General features: G+C 43.2%; 1 protein-coding gene across 2 annotated transcripts; it reads left to right on the top strand.

The window, feature by feature from the left end:
• The first annotated feature begins 1,093 nt into the window (after window positions 1-1,093).
• Nubp2 (NUBP iron-sulfur cluster assembly factor 2) lies at window positions 1,094-13,640 on the top strand. Of its 2 annotated transcripts, none has more exons than XM_055069751.1 (9): window positions 1,094-1,166; window positions 5,106-5,230; window positions 5,548-5,636; window positions 6,526-6,635; window positions 7,902-8,056; window positions 8,840-8,950; window positions 9,577-9,646; window positions 11,966-12,096; window positions 13,469-13,640. In XM_055069751.1, the coding sequence occupies exons 1-8, from the start codon at window positions 1,109-1,111 to the stop codon at window positions 12,088-12,090; spliced, it is 843 nt and encodes a 280-aa protein (XP_054925726.1). In that variant the 5' UTR covers window positions 1,094-1,108; the 3' UTR covers window positions 12,091-12,096; window positions 13,469-13,640. The 2 variants fall into 2 exon arrangements, with proteins under 2 accessions (XP_054925726.1, XP_050032851.1); XM_050176894.2 differs by lacking the exon at window positions 1,094-1,166 and adding an exon at window positions 4,514-4,615.
• The last annotated feature ends 2,352 nt before the right edge of the window (window positions 13,641-15,992 follow it).

Here is a 15,992-nt window from a genome sequence, read left to right as displayed (position 1 = left end):
TTTTTATTTTTACACTTGAGGCAGATATATGTCAAGACTAGTATGGGGATCAGTCAGTAATGATTTGCCCTGACCCAGTTCGGTTTGGTATGCATAAAACAAATTTGACCCAGTGTTGCGTGTGCATATTGAGAGGCCAGAGAAAGAAAAGCATTATGTGATCACGGAGCAAGTGGAGTACAGGGCAGTTAATAATTTTCACTCTCAAGGGCAGCACATACGAACAAGTATTTTTTTTTTTGAACTAATGAAGGTTTATGAGACATGTGTCCCATCCTGGTGATAATTACGGGCATCGGCTGTTCACATGTGATGGAACTTGGTCGATACTGGACCGACTCCCAGTTAACCTATTACGTCATTGATGGACCCACTGTCGCAAAATAGGAGGCCATCATCTGGAAGATCACCGCATAACAATTCAAGAACTATTTGAAAAGTTCAAGATAATGGTGGGGTCCATGGTAAACACATTGTTCGGAAACATCTGCTCATGTGAAAGGTGTCGGCGAGTTGGGTCCCTGACTTGCTTTCTCCTTTTCACAAGGAAGACCGAGTGACCTGCAGCTGTGAACTTTTGGCTACATACTTTAAAAACAAAGATAACTTTTTGTAAGAACGATTACATTGGATGAAACAAGGATTCATTATTATGAACCAGAAACTAAATTTCAATCTAAACAATGGAAGCACTATGACTTGCCACCCCGCCTCCCCCCAAAGAAATGGCAGACATGCAACCTTCAACTAACAAGGTTATGTTCACAGTTTTTCGGGACCACCAAGGAGTAGCAATGACACATTTCCTGCCAAATGCTGCCACCGTAACGGGGACTCCAAAGCTGAAAGCCAAACTGGTCTCAGCTTTCATCCCCCCCACAGCGCCCCTTGGGTGCCCTGGAAATTCTGTGCTGCCTGCTTCATTATATATACAGGTAGGTGCTCTCCTGATGCCCCTCCATTTGCCGGTAACTTATTTTCATTTTTCCTTTCTAGATGATCTCATTAAACAAAATCACACAGTGAATTCCTCTGCTCAGAAAGAAGCGCGAAAGAAATAAAGAAGACGCACACTTTTCCGAGTGATGCTGCCGGCTCATACCCCTGCATGGAACCTCTCAAAGCGGATGGAGGGGCTTTAATACTTGGAGATGTCGTGCCATCTGGTAACAGTTTGTGCAACCCCTACCTGGGCCAGATGGCCAGCTTTCCTTTCCTTTTGCATTCTCCATCGTAGTTAGCAAGCCAAGAACAGTATTTGGCAACCTCCCTGTGTTTCTGACAGATCTATGTCAGAATGTTAGTGTTTCACATTCAGCAGCAACATGAATGCACAAATGCGAGTATATATATGCTCATTAAGTTTATACGTATGGCAGTGCCAGAAACATGAAAGTATGCCAACTCACACCTCAAAAGTTCGCACGTCTCCGCATAGAATGTATACAGCTCCAGGCAGCATTTTATAAATATTGCTGCAATATCAACCAACCTTACACCATATGTGACAACATGGCTGATACATCGCATGAATATGCTTGCCATTTGGGCCTAATAAAACTAGGATGACAGCAGAAGCTGCTCAGCCGTGAAAGAGGCAACGAGCTGTATTACTGTCAGACTCGGCAGCTGCACCAATCAGGTTACCCCAAAGACGCTGGGTTGATCGACCTCTGTGTAATGCACAAGGCGTGTGAATCTGTGAGTTTTACATTAAGAGACCTGCTCGTTTGAAAAGTTGAAAACAGTCTAATCAAAAGAAATGCCAAATTAACTGATTTAGCGAATGTATAGATTACTCAGAAATTTGTCCGGTTCTTAAAATTCGTTGTCATTCGTGGAGCTAGTGACATATTGGTATACTGCATGAGAGACATGGTGGATACAGCTTGACATTATATACTAGATTCAGTACTTAAAACTGGAACAGCTCGGAGACAGCTAGGGTAGAAGGAAGAAACAAGCAACGCATAGCGTTTACTATTTCAATTTATGTTATTCTTTAAACGAGGGGGCATGTAACATGATATACAACAAAACAGCATTGCAGAAAACAATTAAGCACTGTGTGGTTTAATTCCTTCCGATAGCACACAATATACGCTCTCCCAGTTAAAGGTGCACAACCAGCTTGTTTGCACTTCTGCGCTTCCCAAAAAGGCTTGTCCTGGACAGCTAGAAAGCTAGCTGATCTTAATTTAAAGAGCCTCGAGCTTAAGCTGGGATGGGAATCCATCTGACCAGAATTGCCGAAAAGAAGGCAATAAGAAGATGTTTTGTCCACCATCCAGCCTGCCATGGAAGACAGCTTGCGATATTTTTTGCAGTTAAACGACTTCAAATGCATCTACACTCATGAACAAAAGTACACAGACCACAGGATCAAAATAAAGAAAAATCTGAACTTCTTGGTTACTCAGACATACAATTAAACTTAAATTGACGAGTGCACTGGAAAGTTCATGCAATGCCAAGTTTGGACTGTAAATTTAGTCCTCAATTTCAAGCTGCAGTCATACATATGTGAAGAAGAATAGTCCTCACTCTCAAATTACATTCACATGCGAAGGACAAAAATTTGGAGGACACTTAAGCTTCGCCTTTAAGAGGAAAAGAGAAAGCTTTAGCTTGGGTCCAACACCGCCGCGGCCTATTCAAATACATGTAAAATGCAAAAACGTTTTTCTTAGATAACCCCTGGACCGATATTAATGAAATTTGTTGCATTTGAGAGAGAAAGTTAAATTCTAGTGACAGTTCAAAGCGGAATTTCGATTTAAGGCCTGAATTTTATTAAAATGCTTTTCAAATATTCTAACGTTTGAAAAATATAGAAGCACGAAATTTACAAATTAGTAACTCTGCATCAACAACAGATAACGCAGTTCTGCAGATGGTGTCCACTAGATCATTGAAAGCAGACAAATATGGTATGTGATTTTATATCTTACGTGAAATTGTTACATTGTGTACAAGGCTTCTGCAAAAGCTGTCTTTCCATATTTTGCCATATTAATTACAAAATTTCTTGAGATTCATTCACACATCCATTTTGTCAGCTTTATATGTACTATTAGATGCAATTTACATATACCGTTTTTCATTGCTGAGTTACAGAGTTGTAAACTTGATAGTTTTTGTTTCTGGAAATTTTCAATTTTTGCCACTTTTTAATAAAAAATGACCTAAATCAAAAATTCGAAACAAACAGTCACTCATTTTAAGTTTTTCTTTTAGATGCAGCAAATCTCGTCAAATTTAGTGCAGGTTGCCGAGAAAAATCGATATTCCCCTTTTACATGTATCTATAATATATAGATATAGGAGCACCCGAGCTAAAGCTTCCTCTTAAGAGTGGAACGCGATAGCATTCAAAGTCCTCTGACTGCTTTTCATGCTTCCCAGCAACCGCAGCCTATGTAACCGTAACGTTTAGCGGGAAACGCTGGCGGCGAACGCTGTGCACGAAGGCAAGCTAGCTTTCTGGTAGAAACGCGGCCTCTTGCGTGCATCGGTCTCCTGTTAGTGTTTCGCACTTTTAATATTCCAGTCTGAGAAGAGACAACATAAAATATATGCGCTGTCCGTGTTTTTTTTTTTTTTTTTAATTATTACTATTACATTTGTTTGTGGGCTGCCCTTCTCACCATTCCGGGGAATAACTTTGTAAAGAATGAAAGATAAGGTATGGGCAAATTTGATGGTCGAAGAGTGGTTGGGTATGCATGATTCCGAATTTGGTACAAAATTATTTTTGCCAAGTCGAAGTCAACGCGGGACGCCGACACCGGATTTTCTGCGACACGGCGCCCTTAACGCTCTCGCGTTAAAATCAGCTTTGTACATCACGGAATCCACGGTCCACTTTTGTACAGGGGAGGGTATGCCTTCTTGCGAACCCTTCACCACACCAAGAAGCTGCGCTTAAAACTGGCTCACCCGATCGTAGCCCAACGTAGGTGCAGACAGAGGGACGTCTGTACGAGGCATCCATGATAGGACCCGAGGAGCGCGTTGTGCCGCCGCTACGCCGTCTTCACCGAGCGGTTTGATCGCACCCCAGGTGTTCTGACGAAAGAATTGCTCCGTAACTCATCGTTTGCCGAAGAAGGTAGCAACTCAAGGAGAAGAAAGAAATGAGAGGGGAGGGATGGAGAAAAAGAAGCATGCCCGTCAAGTGTGTTTCCCGCTTGGCCCTTGAATGAGTAATTAAGTGTGAATGAACAATGCAGGGCAACAAATAGCTCCGCGTACAGTGAGGCGTAAGCAGTTGGTTGTAGTGCAGGCATATTGGAGGATTGCAGGTTTCACAAACCCGCATTTAAAAATGGCGCGTTCTCACGCAGTTATATGTTGCTGATTGATTCTTTTGTAACTACTGTATTTTAATATAATTCACACTTGACATTTCTAAAGTGCCTTACTGTACTACAAAAAATTGATTTTAGCATGAGAAATTGTCAACTAAATTAAGTGAAAGAAGTGATTAAGGGGGCAACGTCTATCATTTATCCACCTGGTGGATCCTCACTGCTGATCATGCTGCTGATTATGCGTATATCTCCATGCAACTGACGCACCTTGTAAAGCATGGAGGCTCGAATGGCACAAGCAGGTGAGCTGCTGGAAACCGGGCGTTTCAATATAAACCATGTGCGCTTGCTGTTGATCGCGAGTGAATTTGTGAAGCCGAAGTAGCAGGCTAATAGAAGACTGGCATTCACAACACACCGCCGCTCCTTGAGCGCTTGGAAGTTTCTAACACACGAAACCGAAACTCTTATCTTCAGCACGTCATGTGTCCCGAGTTCGTTTGATGCTTTCGCCTTGCTATGATTGCTTCACGCGTATATATGTTTGTGACTTTTGCATGAAGAAACTTGTATCGCATTAACAGACAACTTTTCGGTACCCGTTCACTTGGCGTGACGCCGCAGTCATCGCGTTTCGACTGCTCTTGGCGTCGCTCATGTGACCGATCTCTTGTAAAGTTTCTGTATTATTATTTTTTCCTGAGGACATAAGTTTTACTCTGCTGCCCGTAGTTCTCAGGTTGTTTTTGGCCGCTACTATGCAAGACTCTGACAGTGATTGATGCCCGGCAGGCGACGGCGACCGCATACTAGCCGGTGTACAGCACGTCATCCTGGTGCTCTCCGGCAAAGGTGGTGTCGGCAAAAGCACCGTCGCCGTGGAGCTGGCGATGACGCTGGTGTCCATGGGAAAAAAGGTACGGAGCTGGTCTCGCGCTGTCGTGAGGCAATTCGCAGGCCATGATGTGTTGAGCATACGTAGCAGCAGGGCTTGCTGAGAACATGTTCAGTGCTGAGAGCACCTCGTGGTTTTGGGCAGGTGCTATTCGGTTGTTTAACGTTCCAAATATTTGTTCTCGATTAATTCGCCCTCGCCTTACCATCTGCTAGCTTCCTTGGTTATCCCATGGCAGAGCGATCGACCGCTGTGAGGCACTAGTAAATAGTTTACGTTTTCTTTTTTTCCCCGGTGAAGATAAGGGTGGGTTATCTTATCATTTGACATTGATCATAGGTTGGCCTGCTGGATGTGGACCTCTGTGGACCAAGCATTCCCAAGATGCTCAACCTGGATGGACACAGCATCCACCAATGCCCACAGGGGTATGAACCATAGACCTCCAGAGCACATGAATATGAAAGTATAGACAGTATATGTAGGGTATGTACAGTTCGCATTTAACCTTTTCAGGCACTCTCTACGTGACTGTGTATGCCAAGATTGTGCATCAGCAGAAAAAGCTTTGATGAAAGTAATGATATTTAAAATGTGTTGCATACATCTTGAAACATTTCTTATTGGCATTGTGCTGCAAGTTTGAATAACAGGTTTAAAATGTCTTAGTAAAATGAGCTGGAAAGTAGATAAGTATTTTTGTGCAGTGTCAGTATGTCGTCTTATATGACAGGTTAATTTTTTTCATTCTTCACAATGTTTTGCAGCAGGCATGATTTTCAAGTGGCTGGATAGGTGCTTTTCAGGCCTGCTAGACATGAAATCGTTGATGTTCTCATATCTTATGTTCCAGTAGTGAGCTTTCACATGATGAACACATTCTTTAAACGTGACAAAACTCGCTAAAGAATGTAACATTCTTAATCTATTGTACAGCTGTATGCTTTTACTATTCTGAAGAAGCTAGACATTTCGTGAAAGTAATTTTTCAATTAATAGAATTAATTGGCACTTGAGAGAAAGAAAGGGAATACCCAAGTAGTATTCAGACCAATATAACTTTGATGTATCAACTTCATAGGAAGTAAGTGCTTGATGTGACGCGTTAGGTAGAGCTATACTTACAAAAAATTACCTTAGTTCTTCATTTCTAAGCTGAGCTGGGATCAGATCTCGAAATATTAATTTAGTACTCCCTTTAACAGTGGACCATACTGTACCTTTCTGAGCATTACACATGTGTTATGATTCTGTGAAGGTTAGTGACAATGCTAAGGTGCCCATAACAGCCGTATAAACTTTTGGTGACCACTGCAGGTGGGTTCCAGTGTATGCAGATGCCAGCCAGCGACTAGCCGTGATGTCCATCGGGTTTCTGCTGTCTGACAAAAATAACCCCATCATCTGGAGGGGGCCCAAGAAGCATGGTCAGTCACTCCATTGGCAACATGCCCATTCAAAATACTGGACTATGCTTGCTGGACTATGCTCATTACCACAAGCAATTTGGGCCAGTGTACAGTCAACCACAAAAGTTTACCGACCACGGAATCTCAGAAAACATTCCATTTCCGAGCAGTGTGTGACAGTAGTCAGGAAAACCGAACGTCACAAAGTTGTTAACATATACTGGTAGAGGCTGTAAATGCGAAAACGAGGCTGTGTTATGAGGCTGCACAGATATTCAGCTTTTTCTCAAATTTTGTCTTCCGTAAAATTGTGTGGTTGGCTGTACATGTTGCATAAAAAATGAGTAACAGCTCAAGACACGGGACATATGAAGGAGACAGACGCAGTGCTTCGTCCATCTCCTTCCTATGTCCTGTGTCTTGCGCTGTTACTCGTTTTTTATGCAACGTGTACCAACTGGCCCAAATTCACATTTTATGCTTGTGGTAATGATCAAGACCAGATAAATTTTTAAAGAAATGAACAGGGGTACGAGTTTGTAGGTCCTTGCAAAGTCTTAGGAGCTTGTGGATTCTTCATTGCTGCTGTTAATGCTTGCTAACATGTAGTGCTATGTATATTTAAAACTTTGCACTTGCTTTTTCCTCTAGCCTGTTTTCTTTACTTCTTAACCTGTTTGATACCTCATGCGCCCCTCACACTTAGGTGCGTCGTAGCACATTTCATTTCCGAAAGGTGCACTGAAAGTTGTCTAAAAAATTGAAAAGGAAGCTTTTTTTTTTCTTGCATGGCACATATAAAATGAATAGCTGTGTGTGGAATTCTGGTTAATTAGTTGAATTGTGAAACTGTGTGCACTCATCATTACAGGCCTGAGAATGTTGGGGAAAAAATGTGATTGCGCCATTGCTCCCTGGAAGCATTGATATCAAAATGACTTGAGGGCCATTGGTCGCAATTGCGCTAACCATCTTCATTGATAAAATGGCGTTCACAGTGTCATCATTTAATGGATTACCAAGTTGCTGTCTTCGCAGGCTGTAGATAAAATCAAAGCATTTCAGAAATGCGAGCTGTCAAATAGTTAACATATGTTGGCGTTGGTTCACATCACTGAAACCTGGTGGTGCCTCGAGCACATGTACAATGTAAGAGAAAGGGAATGTGATGATAGTTTCCAGAACAGTGCCGAAAGAAAGGTGACAGCAAAGCCTCCTTAACCCAATTGTCTCTTAGTGTTGCATTTTGTGGCATCAGTCAGTCCAACACATCCACGTATGCAGCCATGATCCGGCAGTTCCTGGCTGACGTCTGCTGGGGCGAGCTGGACTACCTGGTGGTCGACACGCCTCCAGGCACGTCGGATGAGCACATGTCCACGGTGGAAGTGCTACGTGGACTGAATCCTGACGGTGCCATCCTAGTCACGACACCGCAGGTGAACATTGTTATGCAGCGTCCACGTTTTCTCGTCCGGCATTCTTTGTCAGTATAGATGGGCCAGGAGCCCCTGCAGTCTCCTGCTTCGAAAATCTCCTAAGCTTGGATTTTGCAAAACATGAAGAAACTGTTGTGGCCTTGTCTTCGATCCTACGTCATGAAACTTTCACGAGAAACATATTCAGAAATTAGGACACTGTGCCACAAAAATGGAATAGCGGTCAGAACGAAATAGGTGTGATACAAGTCGGCTAATGCATCTGAACGAATTCCTGTGCAGCATCTATATTTGCTCCTAAAAAAACAACATTGAGGAAATTGGGGGTTAGCCAATCGACAAATACTGAGTTGGACTTCATTCCATCCGTTAACAATCCAGAATCTCGGTCTGTGCTAGTTGGGGAACCATACTTCAGAAAACCAACAGCATAAAATGCCATTTTTTGTAGTGAGTATGTTCGCCACAATTACCTGTTTGTTGGCTGTACTAAAAGCAGTTTTTGGTTCCATATAAAGCTAGATTGGAAGTTGGTACCTGTTCTTTTGTATGGGTTTCATGTCCATGACATTTCTGAATCATTGTTTTCCTGAAGTAGACAATTCTTCTTCCTAGATGGAGACAGTTCTTTAATGCTTAGGGTAATAATATCGCTTGAAAAGCCTGTTGTGTAGTGTCCTTTTGCACTTGGTACATTAGTTTCCTCGTATTTGTGCCGTTTGCTTGGTATAGTATACTTAAGACGCATAGTTTTGTTCACACTAAGTGCTTTTTGGTGTGCAGGCACTGTCAGTGGCAGACGTGCGGCGGGAGGTGACGTTTTGCCAAAAGACGGGGCTGCCTATACTGGGAATTGTGGAGAACATGAGTGGCTTCGTCTGTCCCAACTGTGTGGTGAGACGCGGGGCTTGGCACGCCACATTTTGCATAGACAAGCTGCAAATTGCAGCAAAACAAAGACTTGGAGGCAATGCCGTCACATACGTACCATGCTGGCAAAAAATATATATATTTTCGAGAAACTCTGCAAGCATGAGTTTTCTCAGAGGGCAAGATTAATAGGTGCCCTGACATCTTCAAAACTTACGTGGCAAAGATTTTTGTGCAAACTGTCAAACAGCAAAAAAGAGAACATTAAATGCAGCTGACTGCTGTTTTTGTCGGTCTGTAGCTGTTGTTGGTACTGTACCAGTTTGCCAAGTTTTCTGTCTTCTTCTGTGCCCGTTTGTTTGTTAAGCATGCAGCTTGCCTGTACTGGACTTTACTGGGGCATAGCCTCCTGTATTTTTACAATTCCTGCCCGACCTTTCTGCAGTGCATGGGAGCTAGTGGTTCACTGCAGCGACACCTCATTTCTTGACATTTAGCACCTGTTGTCGCTAGAGCATGGACAACCTCTGCTGGGCACTGATGCCTCTCCGTGCCTGCTCCTTAGCTTTTGCGTGGGAGATAAATAGAATGATGATGATGATGATCTTTCGTGGTTTGTAAAAAAACAGTGACTCTTGTTGATTTTTCAGGAATGCAACAACGTCTTCTCCAGCGGGGGCGGAGAGGAGCTTGCCAAGATGGTCAACGTGCCCTTTTTGGGTGAGCACCACTTGTGCCGGGGTGGAGAACTACTGGAAGCGAAAGTTGTAACTGAACAGGAGTAATAGAGGAGTCTGCTTCAGAGCAGTGGCAGAGAGAGGAATTCGGGGTTTTGTGGTGCAAAGCATGCAGCTCTTCGGTACTTTTCATTCATGTATTGGTTGTGTTTGTTGTTATGAACATACAGTTATAGTAGTGGAGAGGGCCATGTGTTTGCAACATCCAATCATTTACAGCTAGCTGGTGAGCTGATTAGTTGTACAATTCAAACCTTGGTGTAACTCTGGTGCAGTAGTACTGATGTTCGGGCTAGTTTTTACATAGTTAATCTAGATGCTATGACACAGGCACTTGTGGAGTACATTTCATGAGTCTATGTCCTCATCTTTCTCCCGCCATCATCATCATCATCATCAGCCTGATTACGCCCACTGCAGGGCAAAGGCCTCTCCCATACGTCTCCAACTACCCCGGTCACTCCCCGCCATAGCATCTAGATTAACTTCGTATAACAAGCACGAATACAGCGAAATAAATTTATAATGTTATTGCCTCTATTATTGTTACGGGGAGATGTTCGAAAAGGGATTTATTTACACTACACAGAAAGATAGTAAAGTGGGGCCACCATAACAAAAGTGGTGGACAGGCCACACTTCGTCCTTCCTCTTGCACGCTACACATCAACAGCTTCTTCTCCTTAACCCTGACTCATCACATTTGCGTGTAATTAATGTGTGCTTATAACAAATATCAGATATTAATGAGGCATTTTCATGTCAGAAGCGACTTCATTATAATGAGATTGGACTGTTAATAGCAAATAGCAGGTGAGATAGATTAGCGCTCCAAGGTCTTATAAGCATCACCTTTATGAAGAATGTAACTTCCGTGAGAAAATGGCATAAATGCCAGACAACTGGTGCCGCCAGCAAGATCTATTTGTACATAATTGGTAATTTGCAGTCGAGCACTGATCTCAAGAAAGTTCATTATTGTGCTTTTCAACATGAAAAGAAGTGCAGTTTGGCCAATTTGTTGCATTTTTCTACGAAACTTGCTGGTGCTGAATGTTCACATTGTGTTGTTGGTGCTATATGTTAAAGTGTGTTACTACCTTTGTGCAGGTTTCTGAACCAGTGCTGGTAGTAGTGTCTAGCAGAGCAGTACGTGTGTTGTTGCCAGCTAAGAATGCTTATTTGTCAAAGGCAACATGAATTGCAGAACAATTGGGGGCTTCCATCGCAATTTTTCTCTGCAACTATGTCATCACATGACATAAGGCAAACATTGAAAGGTTCCTAGAAGTGCATTTCATCAGTTTAAATTGATTAAGCATGCGCCTTTGATGCCCCTTGAAAGGGCCATTAAAGAGGGAAAGTCAGTTGAGCTGTATTAGTAAATTATGCTTCTACATTACCAAAAAAAATCAAAGCACTTTTACCATGAGTGGATGCTTGATAACCCAGAAACGGCGTAAAAAACGAAAGACAGGTGGCACTGCTGCCTTGGAGTTCTAGGGAACGATGGAGCATGTTGGATTTAGGACTCACTGCCCTCCTTGAAGCCCTTGGGTTTAGCAAGAGCAGGGGGAAAGCAAACATGCCTGCAATACAGATTAGTAAGAGGCGATTGGAAGATTGGTGAAAGAAAAGTAGGGAAATGACAAACAACGGAGGCCTACAAAAACAAAGTTCACAATAGGGGTTCAGAAACATTGGTTATGGGAATTCATTGTGGGGTTTTTTTCCTTTTCTTTTTTAACATAAGTAGGACATTAGACAATAAAATAACAAGAGCTTGGTGGTGCAACCCACCGCCCCATCCCAAAGGGGACGCTCATAACATCCATCCATCCATTCATCCATTCCGCACCAGCTTGCCGTGATGTCATGGATTCTGGGGGCGTCTGCTCGGGCCTTACAAATCTCTTATCCGTAAAAATGGGCCGCATTGCACTCTAAATGACCCTAAGACCGGACTTGGCAAGTTTTGAGAGCATGTGCTGCATCAGATTGGCCAGAATACGAAAAAAAAAAAAATACTTTGAAATCTGTGATGTCGCACTGAGGTGCTGGCGCCAGGTTTCAGCATGAAAATGTATTTAAAAAAAAATTGAGTTCGACCTTCTGATAGTTAACCTCTTAGTGTGGAAATAATGAAAGCAGAGTTTTAAAAGAATGCTTTATCAGCCTGAACTTACTTGGTGTTTCTTTTTAGGGTCCCTTTAGATAGTTGCATGCCTGACAGCCGACTCATGCCGGTCTTGAGAATGTGTTGTATACTAATGACTCCTTGTTCACAATTGACATGCCGCAGGACGCATTCCTTTGGAGCCAAGGCTCGCCGAATGCATGGAGCATGGCACCAACTTTATGGACAAGTTTGCCGATTCTGCCACGGCTGCAGCTTTCAAGGAGGTGGTGGCGAAAGTGGCATCTTGATTCACGGTAATTTTGGGTGGTTGTTTGGTTCACAGTGTTAAACGTTCTCGAGTAGTACTAGAGCTTTGAGAGGTGCCATCGTAGGGGGCTGCTGTGGGTTAACTTTGGCGACTTGAGGCTCTTTAACTCTTCCTGTGCAACGGACAAATCTTTCTCGTCCAGACCTTACCTTTTCTCCGATATATGCCGCTGACAAGTATTGCTCATCCGTAGATTACCTTTCATCTGCTGAGTGCCACAGCCAAGAAGCAGTTGTTTTACCATTTTGGTGTGAATACTGCGCTTCTACAAGACACAAGCATCCCAAAGACAGCTTATTCGTGGGTGGGGTTGGCGGAAATACAGCGGGTCTGACTCTCCTGGGTTTTAAGAATAGCGGCACAGAGTTCAGCAACTGCGATGGCTGCCTTTTTCAGCGCTGGTGTTCTTGGATGTTTCTTTATCTCAAGAAAAGAAGCATACCTGGAAATCTCTAGTGAGTTGTGTTCAGAGCACCACCTTAATTCGAACACTTGTGAGGACGAGTTTGAGCCTCTGGTGACCTCTTGCATGGACGCAGCTCAACGTACACACTTTCCTGTCTGCGTTTCTGCAATTTTCTTTCCGGGAATGATGCATCGCACTGAGCACAACAGAATCGCGCTTGACTTCTGTTTGAAATGACGTTGAGCCTGTTATAGACTGCTTCTGTCACCATGCCTATCTGCAACTCAAAAGCATAAAAAACAAATTGCTTGTAATGGACAACCCAAAATAAAAAATGAACTGCTGATATTGCAATAGCAAAGGTTGTTCACAATGGTTTAGCTGATAAAATAATGTAAACAACCTTGGTGGTTTCCTGAAAAAAAAAAAAAATGGCGTGGAAAGTTTTATCGTGCACCCAAAACGTGGTACATGAGCATTTTTGCATTATGCCAACATTGTAATGTGGCCATAAGGACCAAACCTACGACCTCATGCACAGAAGAAGAATATCAAAGCCATTGAGCTACTGTGACGAGTCAATACCAGCACTGGCATGGTACCGTGCTGGTAATATACAGTAAAACACTGTTATAACAGAGTTGAAGGGGGAGCCAGAATTACTTCGCATTCAATTGCAACATTTACCATGAAGTAATTAGTTTAGAAGTTAACTAGCAAAACTTTGTTAATTAGTCAACTATTCATATTGATTTCTTATGCAAGTAAGTCCGCCTCTGAGAGTAATGTAGCTCAAAGAATTGTGCTACATGCAACAGGTAATTTTCAAACGTTCTGCCAACAATAAAAAACAGCACCACATGTTGCAGCGGCTTTTACCTTTTATAGTTTTTTGAAAGATTGATTGAGACAGTTATACTGTTTATGTCATTGTCTTTTTCTCTCTCTCCAGGTTCTGGTTCCACATGCCATCAAGCTAGGAAGGTATGGCAGCCCAGAGACCATGTGAGCAAGTCTGTGATGCGTCTGAAGAAAGTTCACAGAAATTTATACCACCAGAAGAGACCTCTGTGAGATGGTGCCTGTACCATAGTGTAAATACAGCTGAATACAGCTTTCGTAAATTGCGTCATATTATTCAAAATCTACTCGAACACCCCTTCTCAACTGGTGCTTGACTTCCTAGTATCTTGATGCTGGCTTCATCACATTATACTACTGTACCACTTTTGGTGACTTAGCACTCCTGCACTAAATTTAGAGCTACTACGTTATCATTCTCTGGTCTCTTAATGCATTTTACCTGATGGGCCTGATCGAGGTCACGTGATGCAAGGGCACCCAAATGAAGGAAACACCACGTTGTGTCCACGCCAAACTCTCTGACGCCAGAAATCACCAGAGTGGCACAAGAAATGTTAATGGCACACCAACAGTTATACAATAGAACCTTGTTCAAACATTCTGGAAAAAAAAACACTCAAGAAGAAAACGTATGATCCAAAGTCACTAAAAGAACTTTGCAAGCTGAACTGTAGTCGACAGCTATGCAATGCGAAGCGTCGCACGAATTGTTGCAGCACGATGCGTCGATGTGCGTTTAGCTTGCAGGGCTCGAGCAGCCTGAGGTGTGCATCGCCATTTTTCGCAGCTTTGAAAAGGTTACCTTTGTGCTCCTGGGTCAACAGCATCTTCGAGCAGGGCATTTTTGGCGGGAAGTTTTGATGTGCCCACTTGGCGTGAATCGTTGCAGCACGAGATGGTGATGTGCATAGAGCTCGCCAGGCTCGACACGCATGTTGTCATTTTTCTATTGCATGATGCTTTAAGACGGCGACGGGGAAACGCAAACAAGATTGAGCTGGTTGGCGACGTACGAATACGATGCTGCCACAGCAAAACACGACGCGCTCACTTCACGCCGCCTGCAGCAGGAAGTGACGGCCTCACGCCGGTCAACGTGCTGATTGTGTCAGATACAGAAGGGCCGTCATTCACTTCCATGTCGTCAGCATGAACAATCGTCAGAAGCTATGGGAGCAGGAAACATATCCTGGCCACGATGTTTTGATTTCGCTATCAGCGGCGACTGCAGTTACAAGTTACAACGCGCAGCTAATTGTGCAGACACTCCGGAGCTAGTGTTGCAGTTACAAAGGCAACAATATTTCGTGGTGTCAAGGCCAAGAACCTAAGGAATCAAATGTGGCAAGCAGAAAGCGAACGGCAACTCCAGCAGCCAGTGGCACTCAAAGATACCGTAAGCTAAGCCACATACAATGTGCTGATCCCAGTATTCAACGCTCAATGCGCCCAGTTGGCTTACGTAAGCGGGAAGAGAATGGAGTTGCAGGGGTTTGCCTTGTGATGGTCGACTCCCTGACATCATGCTCCCTCCCAAGATATTTCTTTCCTCCCTGGGGTCAACCTTTAACCCTTTGAGTGCTGGATGTTCCTGCCACTGTGCCAGAGGTTTTTCCAAAGTGCATCATTTCAATTTCTGTATATCAGATTAGCAGATTTTAGATTCAAGTGGTATTTGTCGACAATGTTGCCCGAGGCTTTACAAAGTTTCCTGGTCTGAGCAGTCAAATGCTTTGGCCTCTTTGTCACTGTCATTGTCAACTGAACGCACTCCGCAGTCAATATTGCATTTCTCTGAACAAATAAGACAAGAACTGCTTCAACATCTTGTGTCAATGTGCCACGCAAGGAAGCATGATACGCAAGCTCGGAGATTGATGTGACCAACCCCGACATGCGCAAGATGGATACGCTTTATCACAACACCCGTTGTATGCAAGCAAAAGCCACCCCCATTCAGTTTTTATGTATATAGTGTGGTCATCAAATGAGGTTTTTCACATTTGTGAATTATCTTTGCTTAAGGCAGAAAGTGAGCAGAAATTGCGACACAGTTTTTACTCGGGCATGGCAAGCCAGGCAAGCTATAGTGGGAACCTCTCAGCACAGAAAAATAATTTGACATGTACTTATCCTTCTAAAGTACCAGAAAGCTGTTACCATGAGAGCAGGCTTGGTAAGACGGAAAAGGCACAAGACAAAACACTGGCAACGACACTGCCTCGAAGTTCCTGCACTAGCTTGTTGCAGTGTCGTGGATTTGGCAACATCTGCTCGGGCCTTGTTAAACTTGTATTAAAAAAGATTGTCTGTATCGTACGCTGAAAGAAAAGCCAAAGACTGAATTTACGAAGTTTTGAGAACTTCCACTGAGTGACAACGGCCTAAATATGAAAAGATGCTTTGAAATCCGTGACGTCACAGCGACTTACTGGTGGGAAATGAAAAAAACCTGAACTTGGACTTCCATTTTCTTTTTTAATAATCAACCTATTATGGCGACATTAATGAAAATGGAGTTCACAATGAATTCCTAATCAGTCTCAGCTGATTCTTCAGCATTCCATTAAAAGGGCCCTAAACCACTCTTTATCGAAGTTAAGAGACGAATT

Source organism: Dermacentor andersoni, chromosome 8 (assembly GCF_023375885.2).
Source record: "Dermacentor andersoni chromosome 8, qqDerAnde1_hic_scaffold, whole genome shotgun sequence".
Taxonomy (NCBI): domain Eukaryota; kingdom Metazoa; phylum Arthropoda; class Arachnida; order Ixodida; family Ixodidae; genus Dermacentor; species Dermacentor andersoni.
Note: the sequence above shows the minus strand (reverse complement) of the source record. Positions and strands in the feature narration are given on the sequence as shown.